This window comes from Drosophila melanogaster, chromosome 2R (assembly GCF_000001215.4).
Source record: "Drosophila melanogaster chromosome 2R".
Classification (NCBI taxonomy): Eukaryota; Metazoa; Arthropoda; class Insecta; order Diptera; family Drosophilidae; genus Drosophila; species Drosophila melanogaster.
Genome location: NT_033778.4, coordinates 22,614,072 through 22,637,739, shown reverse-complemented (window position 1 = coordinate 22,637,739; position 23,668 = coordinate 22,614,072). Strand labels below are relative to the sequence as shown.

General features: G+C 44.5%; 3 protein-coding genes across 6 annotated transcripts; 2 read left to right on the top strand and 1 right to left on the bottom strand.

Moving 5' to 3' along the window:
- The first annotated feature begins 12 nt into the window (after nt 1-12).
- On the top strand, nt 13-1,677 carry Cdk9 (Cyclin-dependent kinase 9). Its single transcript, NM_057878.4, has 4 exons — nt 13-334; nt 397-481; nt 541-798; nt 867-1,677. The coding sequence occupies exons 1-4, from the start codon at nt 150-152 to the stop codon at nt 1,551-1,553; spliced, it is 1,215 nt and encodes a 404-aa protein (NP_477226.2). The 5' UTR covers nt 13-149; the 3' UTR covers nt 1,554-1,677.
- Nucleotides 1,678-1,797: 120 nt separating this feature from the next.
- Nucleotides 1,798-3,721, top strand: CG17807 (uncharacterized protein). Its single transcript, NM_137846.3, has one exon. The coding sequence runs from the start codon at nt 1,816-1,818 to the stop codon at nt 3,661-3,663; it is 1,848 nt and encodes a 615-aa protein (NP_611690.2). The 5' UTR covers nt 1,798-1,815; the 3' UTR covers nt 3,664-3,721.
- On the bottom strand, nt 3,656-23,412 carry CG33143 (uncharacterized protein). 4 transcript variants are annotated; one of them, NM_001382063.1, is made up of 10 exons: nt 23,019-23,412; nt 16,581-17,935; nt 15,440-15,581; nt 9,792-9,934; nt 9,564-9,727; nt 9,183-9,377; nt 7,113-8,003; nt 6,179-6,226; nt 5,912-6,109; nt 3,656-5,844 (listed from the first exon to the last, which is right to left on the bottom strand). In NM_001382063.1, the coding sequence occupies exons 2-10, from the start codon at nt 16,624-16,626 to the stop codon at nt 5,230-5,232; spliced, it is 2,442 nt and encodes an 813-aa protein (NP_001368934.1). In that variant the 5' UTR covers nt 16,627-17,935; nt 23,019-23,412; the 3' UTR covers nt 3,656-5,229. The 4 variants fall into 4 exon arrangements, with proteins under 4 accessions (NP_001368934.1, NP_001286733.1, NP_788426.1 ...); NM_001299804.1 differs by lacking the exon at nt 7,113-8,003; NM_176246.2 differs by lacking the exons at nt 6,179-6,226; nt 7,113-8,003 and having other exon boundaries at nt 9,792-9,940.
- Nucleotides 23,413-23,668: the final 256 nt, after the last annotated feature.

Below are 23,668 nucleotides of genomic sequence, written 5' to 3'. Positions count from 1 at the left end.
TCGATAGGCCTTGACAGTGTGTGCACACCGGTATTTCTTTAGTCAACAGCTGTAGAAACACCAATTGTTGCCGATTTCTTTCTTTTCGACTGTCGGCTTCTCGCGAAACTGTGATTGTGAAAATTGTACAAATAGAGGCAAATTTAACCATGGCGCACATGTCCCACATGCTCCAGCAGCCTTCGGGGTCGACGCCCTCCAACGTGGGCTCCAGCTCATCGCGCACGATGTCCCTGATGGAGAAACAAAAGTACATCGAGGACTACGACTTTCCCTACTGCGACGAGAGCAACAAATACGAAAAGGTGGCGAAAATTGGCCAAGGCACCTTCGGGTAAGTCTCCAAATTGGTGAAAACTAACTTTAAACTAAAACATACGACCCCTTTGATTACAGAGAGGTTTTTAAGGCTCGCGAGAAAAAGGGCAACAAGAAGTTTGTGGCCATGAAGAAGGTGCTGATGGACAACGAAAAGGAGGGCGTGCGTGAAAAGCAACATCTTAAGAGACGAATTCCTTATTTATATATGTGCTCCCCTAGTTTCCCATCACGGCTCTGCGAGAGATCCGCATCCTGCAGCTGCTAAAGCACGAGAACGTGGTGAATCTGATCGAGATCTGCCGCACCAAGGCCACCGCCACGAATGGTTACAGATCCACCTTCTATTTGGTCTTTGATTTCTGCGAACACGATTTGGCAGGTCTTCTGTCCAACATGAACGTCAAGTTCAGTCTGGGCGAGATTAAGAAGGTTATGCAGCAGCTTTTAAACGGTTTGTATTACATCCACAGCAACAAGGTGAGTCATGTCATTAAGCAAAGTTTTGGTTTTACATTGTATGTATCTGTTTTCATTTGCATTACTAGATCCTGCACCGAGACATGAAAGCTGCCAACGTGCTGATTACCAAGCATGGCATCTTAAAGCTGGCTGACTTTGGCTTGGCCCGTGCTTTTAGCATTCCAAAGAACGAGAGTAAGAATCGCTATACCAATCGCGTAGTAACCTTGTGGTACCGGCCGCCTGAGCTGCTACTTGGTGACCGCAACTATGGTCCACCCGTGGACATGTGGGGAGCCGGCTGCATAATGGCCGAGATGTGGACACGCTCGCCCATCATGCAAGGCAATACGGAGCAGCAGCAGCTAACCTTTATCTCGCAGCTATGCGGCTCCTTTACGCCGGACGTGTGGCCGGGAGTGGAGGAGCTGGAGCTGTACAAATCCATCGAGCTGCCAAAGAACCAGAAGCGTCGAGTCAAGGAGCGCCTGCGTCCGTATGTCAAGGATCAAACCGGCTGTGATCTATTGGACAAATTGCTGACCCTTGATCCCAAGAAACGCATCGATGCGGACACAGCTCTGAATCACGACTTCTTCTGGACGGATCCCATGCCCAGCGACTTGAGCAAGATGCTGTCCCAGCACCTGCAGAGCATGTTCGAGTACCTGGCGCAGCCACGCCGCAGCAACCAGATGCGCAACTATCACCAGCAACTGACCACCATGAACCAGAAGCCCCAGGACAACAGTATGATTGACCGGGTTTGGTAGACTGCCAGAGGTGTACGCACCCGACTAATAGTTTCTCACCTTCAACTAGCGTTAGGTTATTAGGTTAGTGTACAATAAAAATATTGGCATTTGCATTAGCGCTTGCTCCAAATATACCTACATTATGTTTCTCTGCTTCTTATTATTCTTTATTCAAAGTTTCTACAATTACTTGAAGTTGCAAGAAAGGGTATTCACAATCGACTTAAGTATTAGAACAAAAAGAAAAACATTGAAAAGGGGTGTACACACTGGCCGCGAGATGCACGTTGAGGAAACACAGCAAAAGGTAAACAAGGCCAAAAAGGCGGATAAAAAGCAGCGAAGATGTCTGGCAATCATCAAAAGTGACTGCGAGGTGTCTCCAAGCGCTGAACCCACCCCTTACCTGGCGGTTCTCAACGTGGGACTCAGCAATGGACTCACGGAGGAGTGTTTGCTCACGGAGGCTGCCGCGACCGGTGGAAAAGTCATCCAAGTGGTCATGTTGCCGGGCAAATCGTACTGTTTTTTTATTTGTGCCAGCTTGGAAGACTCCCAGCTCATCTATGAGGGAATGCACAATATATCGACCATTGGACAACAGGGAGCTGTAGCCTACCTTAGCTATATAAGGCAACTACCGGCACTTGCGGGAAAAAGTGAGTGGAACAAGCCTCTTCCCAGAGGCCTTCACATAATTGCTGACTTTGTCACCGAAGAGGAGGAGTCAACGCTGTTGAGGGCCATTGGCGAGGATGGCAGAACCTCCGAAGTCACGGGATCTCTAAAGCATCGAAACGTCAAGCACTTCGGCTTTGAGTTTCTTTACGGCACCAATAATGTGGATCCCTCGAAGCCTCTGGAACAGTCGATACCATCAGCATGTGATATTCTATGGCCACGACTAAATAGCTTCGCTTCCACCTGGGACTGGAGTTCTCCTGACCAGCTGACAGTGAATGAATACGAACCCGGTCATGGAATTCCCCCGCATGTGGACACACATAGTGCTTTCTTGGATCCCATTCTTTCGCTGTCCCTGCAATCCGACGTGGTAATGGACTTCCGCCGAGGAGATGACCAGGTTCAAGTCAGACTTCCGCGCCGATCCTTGCTAATAATGTCGGGTGAAGCTCGATACGATTGGACGCATGGCATCAGACCGAAGCACATTGATGTGGTACCCAGTGCATCTGGCGGTTTGACCACTCAAGCCCGCGGCAAGAGAACTTCTTTGACTTTTCGACGCCTGCGAAAAGGTCCCTGCGACTGTTCATACCCCGCGCTTTGCGACACACAGCAAACCAAGGTACCACAGGAGTTGCACGCATCGCTAGCTGCTCAGGCCATCACTCTGGAGCAACAGAACGTCCACGAGGTGTACGATAAGATTGCGGATCACTTCAGCGAAACGCGGCACACGCCTTGGCCACAAGTATCTGAATTTCTGGACTCCTTTGAGCCCCAATCTGTGGTGCTGGACATTGGTTGCGGCAATGGCAAGTATCTAAGCTGCAACCCGCTGCTCCTGTCCGTTGGTTGCGACAGAGCGCAAGGACTACTTGCTGTAGGTCGTCGGAAGGGACAAAACGTGTTTCGATGCGACTGTCTTGTGGTGCCCGTTCGCTCGTCCAGCATCGATGGCTGCATCAGTATAGCGGTTATTCATCACCTGGCCACCAAGGAGCGTCGATTGGCCGCCTTGCAGGAGATGGCACGTGTCCTCCGACCTGGAGGACGTGCTTTGGTTTACGTTTGGGCCAAGGATCAGCGAAAGAATGATAAGAAGTCGACTTATCTACGTCAAAATAAGGCAGTGAACAAGGAGCGTACCACTGAGCAGCAGCAGCGTCAGAAGCAACATCAGGAACTGGAGCAGCAGCTGTCCAATAATAACCCACTTCCTGTTCACACTAATCGCACAGAGTTCCAGCAGCAAGATGTTCTGGTGCCGTGGAAGACCAAGGATGAGCAGAAGACCACTTATCTGCGATACTACCATGTTTTCGAGGAACAGGAACTGGAAAACCTTGTGTCCCAAGTGCATGAGGTACAATTAATCAAAAGCTACTACGACCAGGGCAATCATTGCGCGATTTTTGAGAAACTATCAAATAACTCTTTATGAAAAGATTACATTTATGTAATTCGTTTATTTGATTTCAAAAATACACATTCACACAATTTTACTTTTGTTTTGTGTTAGCGAATTGAACGTAAACTAGAACTTAGTTAAGCTTACTGCTGACCCATCCAAATGATGTTCTATTTATTGTAGCTTTGGACCATAAATTGACAATTCCTTAATAACAACGTTTGTGTTCCACTGAAGAAATTTTCAGTTGATGTAGGTACAAGTGCATGTGTATTTACAATTGTTGTATTTCATTCTTGAAACGAACTGTATAGGATAGATTTCAGGTGTCTAACGCGTAGGTGGATAGATAAAATTTGGAGTATCATAACTAAAATGTAAAGAGACTACCTAAACAAGTGAGCGGGAGCAAATGGGCTTGGTGCCATAGATTCCTATAGTATCGTATCGTTCCTATATAAACTTCTAAAAATCCATCAATAAGTTCGCCTAACATGAGATATACTTTTTTTTTGTATAGGGTACGATCGCGCTACAGAAACATCTACACGGAATACACGTAAGAGTCTGGTTTCAAAAACACTCAGAAGTCGTCCAGGGCACTTACTTTGCAAAAATCTCTACGTCTAGTTAATAGTCATGTAATAGGTTGCTTAAAGCTAATTATGTACTAGTTACAGTTTCAAACGTTTCGCTTTGGTCGTGGGTACAGTAGAGAATTCGATATGTTAGCATGTAACATTTGGACTATGTGATTTCATTCTCTTAAAACTAGGAGCTAAGTGTATAGCAGGTGTCCGAAAACCTCTGGCGGTACGAAGAAGAGACTGGCATGAATGAAAACTGTTTCCCAGGATTCTTGGAGGATCTTGAACGGAAACCCTGTTGATCCATGCGAGGCTCTTAGACGCACACAACTAATTTTACTGGGTGTATAAATATGTATATAGATGTATATTTTTGGTAAATCTATATAGATCTAGATCGCGTGTATAACAGTGATGGTGCCCGAGTGTTCTGTGTTCGTTTTGGCTATATGTATAGGAGAAGAATTAAAAAGAATCGATTTATTAGTTTCAACAGCTAGGTGAGTCTACATAACTAGGTTAAACCAGAAATTCATCATCTTCATAATATTAAAGCCTGATAGTTTACTTGTTTGTTGTTAAAGCTGATTTATCAGTTAATAGGTATGCATACACACATACTCGTACACAATAATCGACTTATAAAGTTCTACAGGTTACCATTGGTTTCGTTTATAATGTACTACACATATGTGTATACGTCAGTCGTTGTTGAATATACAAAGCTTTCCTTGCCTGGTGATGACCACTGGTACAATATCCTTCTTTTCTATCCTATTACTACTTCTCGTCCTTGCACTTTCTTGTTAAAGCCTCTCACCGAAACACTTATTTGAGCAGCTGGCATACTTTCTCCGTCTTAACTACATATCTTCTTAGATTCTTAGATTATTGAAATAGGATTTGGATTGGGTACTTTGTCTGCGGCTTTGGGAACTCTTAGGGGCTATCCGGGTTCCAGGGTCCAGTTGCCTTCAGTGCGAGCTTAGATAAATGTTTCGGCTGCCATTTGTTACAAGCACTCGGCCAGCGGCGGCTTTTCAATGGGCGGCGAGGGTCCGGAGACGGAAACCATTGGCACGGCACTGATCTTGGGCTTGACGATCTTCAGTCCCAGGCTGCCCAGGTTCTTGGGGCTGCTGTGCGGCGACGAGGAGGCGGTCGAGGATCGTTGGTGCACCAGGACGCGCGGCTTGGCCTCGATGGCAATGCTGGGCGAGGATGAGGCCGAAACGCTGGCCGTGGCAGTGGCACTGGCCAGTAGCGGCACATGGACAAGCTCCTCGACCGTCTCCGCCGAGTCCTGCGACTCGTGTACCACGGCAGCTGCATCGCTATGGATGAGTGCCGCCGTGGACAGCGTATCGCCCTCGTCGTCCTGCATGTAAGGTGGTGGTGCCTCCAGCGAGATGCTGCCCACAATCATGTTGGCCGTGGTTATCGCTGCCGATCGCGCTAGCAGACTAGTCACGGCTGTGGGCGACTGCTTGCCATCGTGGATGACCGGCAGCCGGAGTAGCTCTCCTCCAGCGCCGCCGCACTCCTTCAGCTCGATGTCGTTGCTGTCCTGCGAGAGGTGCTGCTGCTTGCAGGATTCATCGTCTGTGCGCCACGGCCGTAGGCTCTTCTGCAAATGGGATTCATCGGTTGCCGTTTATAAAAGGAGCTATAATCATAGTTTAATTCTAGCTCACCCTTCTTCCATTATCCGTTATGTTCTCGGCACTCTTGGCTTTCCTGCAGAGCACACTCTGGGATCCGTGGCGCCGCAGGAACTCTATGGAGTCAAAACCTCGGCCCTCCGATGACACGAATATGGCCGAGTTGATGCGGCTGCGGGTGCAGCGTTCCGAAATGGAGGTGGAGTGCTCCTCGGCCAGCATGTGGATGTGCTGCAATGAAAAGTAGGTCAGTAAGGATCTCCGCTGGGTGTTTGCCGCATCCTTCGGCCAGTTGCTTACGCGGCTATTGCAGTGCAACGGTGGGTGGGCACATTCACTGCTGTCGAACTGCGTTCCGCAAAAGGAGCAGAGCAAGAGAGAGGGAAGAGAGATAGAAAGAGATAGAGAGGAGACGGCAGAGCGGACAGTTCCCAGGGGGATTCACACGCACAACACACATAAGCCCGCATCAAGGACCTCCCGCCACACTGGAGCAAGGACCAACAAGAACAGGAGCAAGCGACAAGCGATGGACAATCTACAACCTGGCTACCCACTACTGCAGTACAGGACACGAAGCCGGGACTCAAGCGGATGCGGATTGCGATTTGTGATTTTGCTGTGAGCGAGAAGTGAGCGGGTGCGGGCCATTTCCATCCAGTGGGGTTAGCTGCTAATCTGTACAAGGTGATTGATATTGATGGGTGAGTGGTGCGATTTGGTGCTCCGGTCTGCAATCTGAAGTGGAACTCGAACTCGAAATCGAACAGGAACTCGAACTCCAGGCAAAACCATGTGAACGTGCTCCACAAGCTGCAAGTGCTGGGGGCTAGTGTTGGGAACATCCTGCTCACTTTGGCGGACATAGTCAACGGTTCTACCCTTGGCGAGGAAACCAAAGCTAACCAATTTCCGCTTAGAATAAAATAACTTGTGTGGCCAATCAAAAGGTAAAAAAAAGGGGTAAATGAAATAAGCAAACAGACCTTCATTAAAAACTTCTGTTGAAAGAGGTCAACAGTGCGTATGAGTAATAAAGTTTAACAACACTTTTCAAATATTAAAGTACTTATATTTCAAAACGCTAAATAAACAGCCCACAAGCGTGTAAGAACCAATTGGCCAAATGTGGATTCAAATTATGTTTGTCCCAAGTGACCACGTCCTGTTCCCTCGCCAAAGGGAGCCAACCTGTTTTGAGGTCGTTCCACCCAACACTAGCTGGCTGACTTACGCTGGCCGGCTCGCTGTAGTTGCTGTGGTTGAGCACCGAGGATTCGGTGTGGATGGTGTCGCTGGCCACCATACTGTGGTACTTCTGCAGCTGGAGCTGCATCGACGACGAGCCGCGACTGTCGCGCGATCCCTCCCGCGATCGATCCGCGCAGGAGTATTGCCTTCGGTACTGGCGCCTCCTTCGCCCGGCATTGGCGGAGGGATTCGCATCCGTGATGGCGCCCAGCTGGTGATCAGCGCATCCCAGCGCTCGAGGCGGCAACGGAGGCGGGCGAAAGTAGCTGGGATCGTAGCTGAATTGCCGCCTCCGCCACTGGTCGTACTGCCTATAATGGCTGAACAGGCGGCGACGGCGCAGAATGAGCTGCTTCTTGGCCTCCAGTACCTCGTCCTCCTCGACGAAGGTGCGCTCCTGGGAGTTCTTCAGGATGCCGCGCTGCTGGGCGAACTTGCGCTGCTTCATGGCACCAGCCGCCTGCAGTGGCAATATGCGATGAACGGGCTCCTTGGCCCGATGCAGCAGCTGTTGATCCTCCCTATCCTTGTCCGGAACGTCTTCACCCTCCAACTCGATGTTGTCGTCCCCATTGGCATCGCCTGCGTCCAGGCTGTCCACATTCTCCAGCACATTGGCGCCCACAATGGACTGATTATCGACGCTGGGGCCGCGCACATAGGTGTTCACCGGAGTGCCATGGCTGTGACCATGTCCGTGACTGGACGCCGCGCTCACGGCCGCCGAGGAGGCTTCGCGGTGCGCTGGTTGCTAGCTCTCCACATCCGCCTTGTGCAGCAGGGCAAACTGGCAGCCGCAGTCGCGCTCCAGCTCCCTTCGCGGATACTGGAAGCAGCGGTCGAAGATACCACAGCCCTCGCATCGCGGCAAGCACTGTTTTTTTTTGCGGAGGGCAGGGCCAACCAATACCCAAATATCGGAAGCGGGAACAGTAAGAGCGGCAAGAGCGGGATCAGGAGCAGGAGCAAGATCAGCAGGCGAGAGCGAAGTGAAAGTAGGAAATGTTTCGTCAGTGAGATCTTGGGAAAGCGCCCACCTGAACAGCAAAGCTCAAAACCAAAACCGCTAAATGCATTTAGGATACAGACGAACTTCCTTCTTCAACTGAATAAAGGATTAAGATTTACTTTATACGGCAGGAGGTTCAATCACAAAAGCTATTGTGTTTCACCTTTAAATTTGACTTAAATAAACACTAATATTTGTGCTAGAAAAGTTCGTCTGTATATCTATGGAATGTGGATAGTACGAGTTGTAAATTAGAAGTGCTCTCATATGCATAGCGCATCCTGAGCTCATTGAATCTAGGTGGAATCGCTAGTTGACATCGGCGAGCCGATGACCTCATACTCTTCAGAAAGGTATTATGTGCAATCCAGAGAGTATGCCCCAAAACTAGTGCCATAAGCCTACGGAAAAGAAAGCTAATATATTATAAATGCGAAATGCACGTGCTACCTTGGCAAGCAAATCAAAAGTAGTAACAGTCGAAAAAATATTTTTTCTACAGGAGAAAGGTAAAAAGATTTCACTGATCAGTAAACTTAAATCAGGATCCCCAACTTAGTTATTCATGGGCGGACCACAAGATTTCTTTTGGTAAGAAATATTCATTGGATAGGAAAGCATTCTCAATACAGTTCTGGAACACTAAATTTTCGGAAGATGGTTTTCAATCTTTACTTGGAGGAATTGGTCAGGGTAGTGCACGGATTAAAAAGGAAATAGTGATTGTACTTTGTTGAAAAAGAATCGAATATTTACTTAAATTGATGCATAGAAAAAAGCGAGTAAAATGCATAGATATTTTTGTTTGTTTCGTAGTATAAGTAATTGGAAGAATTTGTTATTTTTGAATACCTTGACAAAGAAATCGGGGTGTAGGTTCTAAAAATGAAGCATAACAAAAACGAAACAGAGATAAGTTCCTTCGCGAATATCCAAACGCTCAGCGCTCCGAGTGATCCTAGAAACCCGCACAACCATCATCCCCACCTCCCCGTTCGGGATCGGCATTGGGATAGGAATAGGAACCCCCTCGCCGGAACTCACCTGGTGCGAGTGCTGTCCATTGCATCCGCTGGCGCTGCACACGCCCGTACCTGGCACCTTCAGCTGCTCGTGCTTGTAGTCCGGCTGATAGGGCAACAGCATCCGGATCTTGCCCCACCGGTTGAAGAACAGGGCGATTGCTCCGGCCCAGACCATCAGTACGATTAGGACGATGCCGATCTCCACGCCGCGGATCTGCACACGGAAGATAGCAAAAGTGATATTAGCCGGGCTTAAGGTTATGTAAATATCAAAACAACAATATGCCCAAATTCATATTCTGAGCTTCAGCTCATAATCAACTTTTAAATCCAATAATCCAAATTCAATTATCCCCATTGCCAATTAATAGCGAATTAATTGGATATCATTGACTCTCACCGTGGGCAATTCCCTGGTTGTGCCATGTGTCAGGGTGTTGGTGGCCGTGGAGGTCACGTCGTCGCCAAAGATGCTGGCATTATTGGTGACATTGCGAGCACCGTTGCTGCTATTGCCGTAGATGCCCGGCGGAAAATCCTGCTGCGAGGTGTTCTTGGGCAGATCTTTGATAGAAAATGAGTGATTATGGCCATGAGCGGAGAACCAAATCCGCAGGATGATACTCACCCAGCGTTTTGAACTTGATCTGGCCGCGGCTGCGGTACTTCTTGCCCTGCCAGATGGCCGTCACAACGAGGGAGTACTGTGTGCTGGGCAGCAGGCGATCCAGGACAATGGCCTCGCTGCTGCCGGCGACGTCCTGTACAACCCTGTAACTTAAATTAATTCAATTACCACTCTCGAACGGCAGCTAAGGGGCGGTGGTGGGGGGGAGTGGCAAGTGGATTGAGTGTGTGGGTGGTTCCAGGATTGTGCAATCGCAAGTGTGCGTGTGTGTGTGTGTGTGCTAATTGAACAAACTTTCAGTCGTGAAATATGAGGCCGGTCCGTGTTGGTAATTACAGCATTGGCCAATATTTCACTTTGTCACTTTCTCACAGCGTTGCGCAGCTACCAAACATGTCCTAGATTTGCCAATTGAGCTCACATTACCCAACCCCACCTACCAAAGATACTGCTCCCCGTTCCGTTTGGTCGCTGTCGCGCTGCCCAGTGGGCAAATGCCCCGTGCGTGGGGCAATGACAAAAGTGGCCTGGACTTCTGGCCTTTTGTGCAACGGCTTCTATTGCTGCGACTGTAACAACTACAAGCGCCTGACAAATGATTCATTATTCATACGTGTAACAAACGCAAGACCCACCACCCCACCACCCGCCATTCGAGCCACCCAATGGCCCCCAGTGGCTACTAAACAGAAACTGTAGTGTCCCCCATTTCGCCAGCAGACGGAGCAAAAACACCGCCAAACAAGCAATCGTAAATGTTGGAAAAACAAAACACAGGTAAAAAATGTCGCTTGGTCGCTCTAATGATGCCCTGTTTACAGCGGAATGCATTTTACAAAAATACTTGGAATTTCACAAAGTCAACTGCTTTTTAGTTGGCGTTCAATGAATACTCTTTGCTGTGAAAAGGGATTATTTTATAAATATATATTTTTAGCATTGTTGCTCATATTTTTATTAGCTTACTCGATTATAATTGCTGATCTAATCTATATGCGCGTAAGCAGAAATAATTATATTGTATAGGGCAAGCCATTCTGTGAAAAGGTCAATAGATTCTTGTTACTTTCTCCTCCCTTACTGTCAGAAAAATGAATCGGATTAAGCGAGCGATAAATATTCTGGCTAATTAGATGCATACATGTATATATATTTATATATAGTTCGAATAAAAAGGCCATGAAGGTAAGTAAGAAAATAGGCTTTAAGAGCAGGAAATCCAGCAGATGACCTTTGAGTAACACTAACCAATTGATGCGAATTAAGGACATAAGCGGCCTGTTACGGCGCATTGTGAATTCACATCTGGCTGTTCCGCGAAAACTGCTCTCGATTCGCCCGCGCCGGTGGCTAAATAATTGATTAGCCACATGTGTCGCATCCATTTGCATACCAGCCAATAGACCCGCTGTGCCGCAGGGTAACTGGAATTGGGCCAACTTGGGCAAACAGCGGCCACTCCATCCGATCCGATCCGATCCTATTCCAGCCTATCCTGTCCGCCACATGTGACAGCAGCAGGCGCTGTCTAAAGTTTCGTCGTTAAAGTTTTCATCATCGTGTGGCGACGCTGGGGAGAAATCAAATTTAAGCTTCCCCCCTTTTTTCTGGCTCTTTGGCATTAAATTCGGCGAGGCAGCCGCTTATTATACACAATTTAAACTCACGCCACGGCTACAGTTTTACTGGCATTTTTCTGGGTGGATCCCTTGGCCTTTTGGCTGGCCACGAGAAATGCAACCGAATTTCCTTCGGAAAAGGAAAACGGAAGGAAGGAAGTTTCTAATTTTCTCGTCGGTTTTTCCTTTCCCTTTACGGCCAGATTGCGGGCTCTGAAATACATTTGATATTCAGAAATATGGCTGGATATGCATTTCGGCCGGCTTTTCCTTTTTTTAATGTCCCCCTTTTGTGAGCGGTATCCGGTTTATTCCGGCTTGATAAATAAACAATTAGCTTACAGGGCGGCCGAACAACTTTCGCATTCGTTACTCAAACTTCGCAGTATGCATACAATATGTCGCACAAAATATACAAATGTGTACTCGCACGAAGGGCAACAGGACTTTCTGCTGTTATTTAATAACTTATAGCATTCATGCGGCTGGCTTAGAAAAAAAACCAACTTTTGTTGCCTCGAATGTACGCAGTCATTTTTAGTTTGATTGACTCTGTGACAATCGTACTGCACCTTTGCATCAACTTAAAAATTCAATTAAAAATACGCATACGCCCCATTGGCCGACTCCATCAATGTTCAATGAAGGATTTTCGGGGCAGGTCAGATAACTTCCAAGGAGAAATCGACTGCAAGCAAACGAATTCCTTGGCAACAGCGCACAAAGCCAGCTTATTTGGCTACACATATGCCATATACAAATCAGGTATAGATTATGTTGGCATAGTGTTCTCGTTTCCATTTCCTGTTACTGCGGCCTGTGCACTTTTATGGCTTATACTGGAAAATTTATGTCGTCATCGCAGCTGGAAGCACACTCAAATCTCATCCGCTTAGCCATTACACAGCAACTATAGCTATATATGTTTGTATATGTATATGCATACACTTTAGTGGGCCCTTGGCATTTCAATTTCCATTTTAATAATGTCAAATTGGCTCTAAAAACACCGATAAGAATGGTGAATAAAATCCAGGACACGGCTACCTATTGATCGGGACTTTGCCATCTATTCCGCCTTTGTCCTGCACATGTCCTGACCACATCGCCGTGCCCCGCCCCTTTTTACGCCTTGTGCCACTGTTCCACCTCCGCGGGGACAGTAATTGTTATTAATTATTATTGTTATTGATGGTGCTTGACATGCTTGGACGTATTGAACTCCAACCCCCTACATGAGGCACTCATTGTTCGTCAAGAATTTCATAAATCCACTTAGTAATTTGGAGCATGCATGGTACACTGACAGAAAAATTACAAGTTCTTACAAATTTTCCTTTGTGTATGTTTCATTTAAAGTGGATTTTTATGGGCAAGTGCTACTCACATTTATAATCAAGATCAGCCTTATTATTGATTAGCTTACACTTATTCATCATCAATAATTTATCAACATAAGTAGGCCCAGCTAGCTGTAGATTTTCTCTCAGTGCACGGCCAAGTGCATATCGATGTGTGTGGGCCCGTATCTGTTGTATACCTGTCTGAAACGTCTAGGACAAAAGTCCATTTCACTTGGGGGCTCGAGCCCAAGGCGAAGCCCAAGCTAATGCCAAAGCCAAAGGCAAAGGCAAAGCTCGAGCCGACTCACCGTCAACGTGTCTATGTACAAATCATACATTATTCAGGGACACAATTTACTCGAAAAACGGCAGGAAGATAGAACAGAGTGAAGCCACCGCAAACAAGCAACCACCCAACCACCACCCACCATAATGACTGGCAGTTGGAAGTATGTAATACAACAAAAATCGATAGGAAAGTAACACAAAAATTAAAAACAAACTGACTAATAAATAATGACCGCCGAGCGAACGGAGAAACTACCAAAAACCACCAGACCACCACTACGACGGGATCTAAGTTTTGTAATAAAATTTTTGACATAGGCGTGAACTTTATAGAAGAACCGGCCCAAAGCGACTGTGCTGGAATGGCGGGCAGTAAAAGACAAAACACGCTCATGCAGCCAAAAGGCAAAAGAAGAAGGCCAACACTCACACACACACACACACACACACGCACGCAAGTCGGGCCATTAAATTGAAAAACACCTTGGCCAAAACGGTCGACTTCTGACTGCAGTCGAAAGGCACAGAAGCACAAAAGCCGAGCACTTAACTTATTACACGGATGGCATTCTGTGGCAGCGAACGGGCTAAAATGCCCGGTCCAAGCCAAGCTGCCACTTGGAGTCCGACTTGGCCAACACGGAGCGGAAGTGCTTAGTTTGTTGGCGAAATATGCAAGCTATTCGCTACATCGCACTACCATCGTTCAGTGCACTGAGAAAAATAAATTCTTAAGATAGACATAAATTATGAATTAATTATAAGTAAGAGATATATGTATCAATATATCATTTTATAAGACATGTGCAGGGGCTATAGCTGTCATCGGAACAAACTTGCAGTTGCAAAAACCCAGTAATTTCTTTCAGTGCAGGGGATACTTGCTGCTCTTCCGTTTGCCACGCAGCAAACACGGGCGATGAGCAACAGCAATCAGCGAGAACGGGACGTGTGGAGGTGGCAATGCAAATGGGTATGGAAAATGCTATGGTATAGTATGCAGAATTGCAGCTGCAGCTGGGCTGCATTATTCGGTAAATCATCAAGAAAATTGCCAAGGGAGTTATCTGCAACTGGCACGGTCGCAAAGTCCCTGACATATGTGTGCACATGAGCTCGTTGCTCGTGAATATGGCTGCAAAGCCATATACGCTGGCAAACTTGGCCAACTCGAAATTTTCCCAGCTCAAGTTCCTCGCAAATCGAAGCTAATTGAGTGGCAATAAAGTTCAGCGCTCTTAAACTTACAGCCACCTATAAGAAATGGCTTTTTTCACACGCTGAAAGGCTTTAAGTCCCAGTGGTAGAATGCATTCTTTGATTAAAAATATTTTAGTTTCCAAGTCTCTGCTTCATTTAATTGGTCATATTAAGCAAAAACTAAACTGTTTGAGTTTAACTTGTGGTTGACTTTCTATAAAGAGGTTATGCAAATAAATGTCAAAAGCAGCAATTAAGAAACTTAAGTTGATTTCGCTTTGAAACAAGCTTAAGTGTTTTATCTACTAAATCCTCATCTCAGTTAGTTTCTTGGGCAGTATTTATGCAATGAACGTGAAAAAGCTAAAGAGATCCAGCATAATTGGAATTTTTATGAGCCAGCTGGTTGTTCGAGCTAGCGAAATTGAGTTGTAATTCCTTAGAAGTTGGCCAAGCTTTGTGTACGAAACTCGCACTTTTGCCTTTTGTTTCAAATAACTTGACTACAAATACACAGCGCATTTGTTTTTCTTTTGGCCTGCACTCGCGGTCAACTCGGCCCCAATCCACCCACCCCCGCCCTTACTTGTGGCCATTCCCACCCACTCCCTTGGTTTACTTTAACTTGGGCCGTTATTTAGCTCATGGCCAAGCAAACACACTCGCAGCCGCACACACCCACACAGGCACAGACCCCCAGCCAGACGCACACTACACACACACACACAGACTGGGCTCTTGACTGACCGCGGCCACGCCCCTTCGCCCCCATCCCCTCAGATCCATAAACCTCACTCCATGGGCAGTCAATTGCAGGCAGAGTTTTTCTTTTGTCCACTTGTACTCTGCATAAATGCAATTGCAGTTGCCTTACACGGAGAGAAAAAGTTACTTCTTCATGCTATTAAATAATTCTGTGTGTAGTAACAGTGAAAGCCGCTTCATTAATTTAGAAACATTTAAGTAGCCAACTAATCAGCATGTAATTATATACATTATTAATGAATCTAATGAATCTAATGAAGCCTTCCCGTTAACAAAATGTGGCCAATGGTTTTGGCCGTGCAGTCGGAACCCGTCGGAACGTCAAAGTCCCTTTTAGCCCGCCAACTGAATGGTAAGTGAGTGTGCTTTGCCCGTCATTTGGACAGTCAAGTGGCCCGGCGGATTGAGTTCTAGCTTTGTTAGTGGTACCTACCTGTCGTCCGTTGGCTTGTACGTCACGATGTACTTCTCGATGGGATGTGCCTTCAGATCGATTTGCGTCTGCCACGACACCCGGACCGCCGTGGGCGTGAGGAACGTAACGGTTATGTTCTCCGGCGTAGCCGGAATGGTGCCTATTATAACGATAATTGCTTGTTATTATGCCATTATTGTGCTGTGCTGCGAATGGCCGTGCTACGCATATGCATAGTGCTTCGCAGGCACTAGCCACGTTTATGCGTCTGGGGATTTATTGGATTTGGCTTGAGCCGTCTCGTAAAGACGTCAGCCCTTAAGTTATGTCATAAAATTAGGAGCTTTGCGGATATTCTGCACCTTATCTCTCAGCTCTCAAAGCAGATTACAGAGGATTCCAGCTGTCAATCTTTTATCAATTGACCATTATATTCATTTTATAAACTCCTTAGACAGTTATTTATTGGGTATTATTTAAGCGTTTGGAAACATGCTACATTCTAAGCCAAATACTTGAATTTAAAATAAGCTGGTGGATAAACCAATATTGAACTGAAACGTGTGTTGAAATTAGGATAAAATTAACTAAATCTATAAATTTCAAAACTAGTCACATTATCATAATTAATGGTTATATTTGCCATGACATTTGACCTCAATTAATTTCCACCATTGGGCAATAAGCGCAGTTTTGGTAAATGTATTTTAAATTTGTAACCTAGCTTGTATTTAAAAGTATTTTGGCTAACTGATTAGGTGGTTTTTAAAAGAGGAACAAGTAAAAGAAAACATTTCCAATAAGAAATAAAAAAGAACTGACCTAAATTTCTTTTTATACTTTGCTGCATATCTAAGACAATAAATACGGAGTACTTGGATTGGTAGACATTGCTAAATATAAACCCAAGTGGAACTGGACGCCCTCGAGGTGCCTTATAAAGAGGTGGTAACCAACTTAAAAGTCGTTGGGAAAACGAATAATCGCTGATGTAGCACTATTCTGAGCCAAGCAAAGGGTGTTGTTAGTGTCAACAGCTTGAGCTGCTTAGGGTTAAGGTATCGCAGGACATGACATTGTTGCTTCAAATTATTACGACTTCTTCGGGAGGATTTTGGACCCTAAATTCTGGGACTTGGGATATGCTTTTCGTACTTACCCGCTAGGCAAGCGTTAACAAACAGCACAGCTATGAGCACAAACATGCTTTCGAATGGATACGGCTTGCTTTTGTTGGGAGGTCGCTTTTGTTTTTCTTGCTTTGCTGTTTTTCCTGCTTTTGGTGCTTTTCCCGCTTTGTTGGGACTTTCCCTATTTTCTCTGTGGGCGGTTTACCTCCTTGCAACGGTTTCCGCTTGGCTAATTCGTTGTTGCAGTTTCGGGCTTTTCCCCACAAAATAGTTGCTTTCCCTTTTTTTTTGGGGGGGATTTATTGTTAAAATAATCTAACTAAACTTAAAATCAGTCTTGCTTTTTGTCCCGCACTTCCGTTTCGTGTTTTTTGATGCCCTTAAACGAATTTTCAATTTCAATTGTGCAGCTGCAGCTTTTCCGTTTCCTGCTAATTGACTTTGTCAATGACATTTGCATGAAAAGTTCTCCCCGTGTATTTATGTCCTTTTGAGGGGGGTTATGGGAATTTATGCGTGTATATTTTTATAACACATTTTTATGGGGCTCCGTGTGCGTCCGTCTCTCCGGTGTCTCCGCTTCGAATCGTCATCGAATCCAATCGAATCGAGTCGAATCGCATTTGATGAAAGTTCCGATAGTGTGCTATATTATATAGTTGGGTATCTAGAAAGGCGGGGGGGCACTGGGAGTGATGGGGTGAGTGGGGATATAGCAGCAGTTTAGTTTTTCCGTTTCGTGCTCGCCTCTGTGTTCAACTGGGGAATTATTCACATTGCGTTCGCTTTTTGTTTTTATTCTTTTTATTTTTATTTTGCTTCTGCTTCTGCGGCTTGTGTTATTATTCTTTGCTGTTCATTGCTTTTTGGCTTTATAAAAATCAATAAAAAGCGACTTTTTGTCTGACAGCCGTTGATTTGGATGGCAACCTAAGTGAGTTTTTGTTCTGCTTCCGTTTGTATTTCTATTGAGGTTTCAATTTGGGCTTGGGTTTGTGTGGTTTTGGGTTTTTCAGCTCTGTTGCTTTCGGGCCAACGAAGGGTGTGATTTTCGGCCCCTACTCAATATATATATATATATAGATTTACGAAACGAACTCAAGGAGAAAAGGCCCTAAAAGCGACCACCTGTCGTCGCCTATCCGTTCGGTCCTTTTGTAATTCCTGCGGTTTCCTGCTGTCGATTTTATTTAGTCTGATACACTTTGTATTTTGTTAACAATTTTGGCATAATTGCCAAAGCACTCGGCCCGCATTTTCTGCGTCCTCTGCTCTTTTGCTCCACAGTTACTGATTTTTTGATTCAATTTTGGTATTTGTTTTTCCACGGCGTTGCTTTCGGCTTGCGGTTAATTATGGCCCAATGTTTTTGGCTGAGAGGAGGCTGCAATAAATCAGAATGGCATTAATGGCTTGCGGCAAAATATGCGCATACATTTGTGCAAAAACTATACAACTGTGTGTGTGTTTCTCTGCAACATTTACATTAATTATAATGAGCTGTGTTCTCAACTCAATCACTATTAAGCGAACACGACTCATTCGTTATTCATTAACCAGATCGAAGCAAAGAAAACAGAAACGAAACGCAATTACATTATGTGCTGCATACTTTTTGGGGCTCTGCCTTCTACTTTAATTGGCATTGCGCATACGCTATGTGGTCAACCTTAGCTTAGAAATACACACACAAACTACACACGCATACCTAATGTGCCATACATAATCCCATACTCAATCCATGTTTCATCTGCATCAGACAATTCAATTTGTGGATTGCCCCGATCATGCGTGTGTTTTGTGGAAAATTTCCCTTTGTGTTTTCCGATTTTCGATTAGCATGCACGGCTGGAAACTATGTGGTCGACATGTGCGGTCTGTGTTTTTGCGTTTGCTATTCGTTTTTTTTTTAGGTTTTCCACCCCCAAAACCTGTTGATGGTGTGAATTTTTTTTTAACTCTGATTTGGCGCTTTTCACGAAAGTAAAGCAATAACATGTTACATTTCCTTTCACTGGCATTCCAAAGAAATAACGAAACCCAGCGGACTTTTACCGATTTCACTTGCTCGAGAAACCAATTGGGAGAACTGCCATCAAATGTCTGTAAAAAAGGGACCGATGTTTTATGGCCAATATTGAAGAGGAGAAGTCCTGATGGGACTTGCAATTGATGTTGGCTATGAATCTCTCCTATTATTTTAAACATATAAAGTGCGGGCAAATAGGCGACATAAAGTTGGACAAAGTTAAACGTATTACATTTAATTCGTGTTAGTATAAGTAAACACTAAAAAGTACAGCACTTCGCAGCGACTATAGCCCATAAATGTCGTTAAAATTTGATTTGCCTTAGCTTAATGCCCTCGAGTATTAGGCTAAGTGAGTGATTATCTCTTAATACATCAAATTGCTGTCGAGTGCCATTCAACTTTCGGCCTTATCTCAGAAAAATTACTGTTTGCACTTAAGTAAATAACTCTAGTTAGCAGCTGTCATTGTCCAAGGATAATTGGGATTACTTTCGCTGACTGGACACTCTTATCTTGAGGTCAGGAATCCACCACGCCCACCGCTATCATACACGCCCCTTGACCAGCGACGGCCAACCGCTCGATACTCATTAAATTTATGCATTTATGTCTCATTTTTGTCGGTCGAGAGACCCTTAAAAGTTTTATGAACTTTTGGCATACACTTTGGCATGCTTGAGGCTTTCGGGACAAGATAGCTGCAGCCATGAGAGAATGTGTAATGAGTAAAGCGTACACGCTTTGCAATTTAAATGATAATTTTTAAACGCAAAACGCAAGTAAGTAAGGAATAAAACTTAAAAAATTCCAAAGCGAAGTGCTTCATTTGGTGGCAAGTGGAATATCGGGAAGTGCATAAAAGGAACATGACAGCTTTCTGAATAAGAAATTAAATTTACAAAATTCCGAAGAAAAGAATTTCATAAGGGCGTTGAAAGAAAACCAAGAAAGATGACATGCAAACTGCATGAATATTTTAGATGAAGTTAATGGGTCTTATGACTGCTTGAGTGTTGCAAAGGGTGTGGAAATACAAATTAAATTTACATGCTGACATTTGTTATTTAAATAAGAATAAAATACGCAATTATGAAGCTGACAAATTTAGCTGAAGTATGCTCATACATATGTGTAGTTTTGGTTTAATCATTGAGAAATCGAATGGAAAGATGTGTGAAACTGTGTTGACGCGGCGAAGAGCAAATACGAAATTAAATTTCAAAATTCAAAAAGAATGTTGCTAATTGAACGGGGGAATAATAAAACAGAGCCCCAAAGAGCTGACGCATCGTCGGGTGGGCAGACAGGTGGTGATGGTTGTGGGTGGTGAAAATGGGTTGCCTGGTGCTGGAATTCTGTGAAAATTAGGGAGCGAGTGCATGCATTCCCGCAGTGGAAAATAAGTAGGTGAAAGCAGTTATCGTTAAACGAAAATGGCGGCTAGTACGCGCTGTCGCTTTCGCTTTCGCCAACGCTCTTAATTATAGCGACGTCACATGCACAAAGCCACGCTCTCTCTCTCTCACACACACACACACACACAAACACACGAAAACAAACAAACTCACACACGTCAGTTGATAATTTTCTGGTTTTTTATTGCATACTCGGCGGCGCAGGGACTCCTTTGGCATTTGGCGCGTCTGTTTGGCTTAGCTGCCAACTGGAGGACTCAGGATTGTCAGCCGGGCAGACAATAAATCAATCAGCTGTGCCAACATCCAATTCCTGCGCAGAAAATGCTCCAATGCTCCAATGACACCCCCCACCACCCCGCGCCATATATTCCCAGCCCGGCATATTGGTAGTCGCGTGTGGCGCGGTGTGTGAGCGCTATTAACAAAAAGGTCAACTTGGTCGCTACAATTGAAGCCCGAAAGCCGAGAGCCAAGCCAAAAGGAAAGGAATGGAATGGAGAGGAAAGGAAAGGGCTAGGAGAAAATGGGAAATACCGGGGCAAAGGCTTGTGTGTGCTGCGCTTCAGCTTTTACACCGGTGCACACTGCTCAAAAGTCAACATTTGACCTGGAACTAATGACTAAACTGGCAAGCCAACATGGCGGATGAGCAATAATGCCAGTCCAAGAGCCATATAAAGCCTATCAGTGTGTGTCTCAGCAACTGCAACTTAAAATAAGCTCATTATTAAATTATATGTTTTATGCGTATTAGGAGTAAAATTTTCAAAAAAATTTTAAATTAGGAAATGACCTGAAATTTAAACCCAGCACGTCATGATCTATAATTTAGTGTTGCTTGAAGTTAAATAGAGTTTGTGGTGAACAATAAGAAATTTTTCCCAGTGCAGAGTGTATATTTGTACAAGTGCGAGCACTGGTGTGTGTAAGTGAAACGTTTCGGAGCGAAAGAGATGGCGAAAGAAAGGGCGGGCGCATGCTATTATGTCCTGGCGGTAAAACAAAAAACGAAAGGCTAGAGAAAATAAGGGAAAACACTTGACTCCAATTTCGGCGAGATTTTCCACAGGTATGCTGGGAACAGAAGATGTGGGGAAGGTCGCTGATGAAAGGAGTGCAGTGAAGAGTTGGGGGAAATGCGGGAAACAGGCTGCCAAGGATGATGATAAAAAATTAAGCGCGTAATGGGAGGCTAAAGTTGGCTTTAATTGAGTACTACTTTCAGCTTAAAGCTCGCGAGGATGGGAGCTGATAAAAAAATAATTGCAACAATGAAAGTTCAACATGGTATCATTTCAGATTCTCTGCAGGATTTTTCTTTTCCGCAATGCGCAGTTGAGTGTGAAAAGTTTGAAAGTTAAAATACAGTCTCCGAAAAATATAAACTTTTTAGCACAGTAAAATAGTAAAAAAATACATTGACAAGATAAATAGTTTATGCTTCTCGCATTTAACAAGCCAATTAGATTACCTCAGTTCGAATGGCTAAGTTACCTGTAAACATTTCATTCCAAATTTTATTCTTATGACCGTGTAAAGAAAGAATTTTTGATTGGACTCAAGTTTTTATGGGATAATCAAAATAATAGCTTTCGATGTGTGTACACTTCAGCTTATTATGATCTCCATTATGAGAAAACTTCACGTTGTTCTTTAGACTTTTTGATGGATTTCTTCGTGCTGTTTTTATTTATGCGTAAACTCATTCCATTACGATGAAATTTTGTTTATTTACAGATTGCTAATGAGCACAAACAACTTTCAGCGATGAAGAAATTTCCATTTATAATCGGTCAAACTTTGCGGCATTTTGCTCGACTTCGTGCGAGTCCACAAATACGGGGAGCGAGTCGTGTTAATATATATATATATGTAAACATATATAGAATCGGTGCATATATCTAGATGTACTGCCACATGGTGGAGCAATGCACGCAATGCGGCGACTGTGGTTGCGACGGATTTAAATTTAAACGAACATTTACGTTTTCCGGGCATTTTGCCGCCGATCCGATTTTCATTTGACCTGTTCTAGTTGCGGTGAATGTGCGGATATCGGTATAAATATGCATATATACATACATATACGATTCTTTGTGGAGAACGATTTGTTTATAATAACCTACTACGTGCGACTCGCTACGGTTCGAATGGCCAAATAAAACAGGGGAAATTGAGAGATGAAAAAGATTTACAGCAGTGCAAGGGCGAGGTATTAACCCACACAAAAATTCAAAAACACACAGGTTAATTGTGAATTCGCTGCCTGTTTTCGCAAAACAAACGAAACAGGAGCATTAAAATTACTTTTTAATTGCCACAGCTGTGCTGCTTTTCAGGTTGAGTTGCTGGCTGACAGAGTCCATTAGGCCATTTTCCATTCCATTTCATTTGCGTTTTCATCGCACATTTTCCGTTCCCTTTTTTCCCAGTTCCGATTCTGATTTGCGCAATTTAATTGGCTTAAAATTCAGTTGCCTCCTTGAAAACAGCCGCAAAGGACTCAGGACTCAGAAGTTTTCACTGTTAATTGAGCGACTGTCACAGAATCACAAGCACACCTACTTATGTACACACAGAAAAGAAATTCGGAGATCCGATGGCTTTCACATTTGTAAGAACTGTGGCACGAAGTTATTTTTAAGCCCAAGCATTGATTGTTTCAAAATAGTTTTCAAATCATTCGAGAATAACCAGACAAGTATTCGGCCAAGTCGTAAATCGATAGAGAACAATAAAAGTGCTATAAGGCCATTTAATAGTTTTTCTAGATCAATAATAATATTAATTACAATGTAACTTTGAGTATAAACTAGCTTCCAACTATCTGTTATATATGAAAAAGAAAAATATTGCTTCAGATAAATGATAACTGTGTGGAAATTCTCTCGTCCAGTGGACAAACAAAAGTTTTAACAGCTCGCGGCACGTTTGAAATCTGCAAAACACACACAATTCAGCCCTCAAAGGCTATGTACTGTCACACAATTTACAAGTTCTTTTTTTTTTTTATTTACTTTTTGCCGTCGGACTCTGGTTAACCGGCTCGGCCACCTGCTAGTGACACGCCTCTCCGGCTCGCCGCCTCCTCCGTGCGGGTCGCGAGCCTGGATACAATACTGATTTTGGTTTTGAATCCGATGTGGATGCTGATGCGAGTGCGGATGAGGATTCGGAATCCCAGTCCCTGGCCCGATCCCTACTCGCAATCGGAGGTGGAAAGGCGTGCATCCACTGATAACGGCGAAAACAAACACTTCACTGCGCTCAGTTCTCAGTTGACTGTTGTCTGCACTCGGCTCTCTGCCCGATTAACTGTGCTTTGGAGCCACTGCCTTTCGCTTGCTTTCACTTCCGTTTCCGGTTTCCGTTTGCTCGTTGTGCTGCGGCCGACGCGAAAACTACTACTGAAATGGACAGCGGAAAATGAAAACGAAACTGAACCGAGAAAGCCGAAAGAGCGAAAGCTTTCCACGACAGCGGTGCACGGATTGGAGATGCTTATTTGACTATTTTATGGCTAATTCGAAGGGGGTGTACTTGATGGAAATCTTTAATGAACTACAGACAAATTTGAAATTGTTGTTATATTTTTAAAAAAATTTTCTTTCTGATATGTCTTTTCTAATTCTAATAACTATTAATCACAAAAGTACCGCCAAAGTTC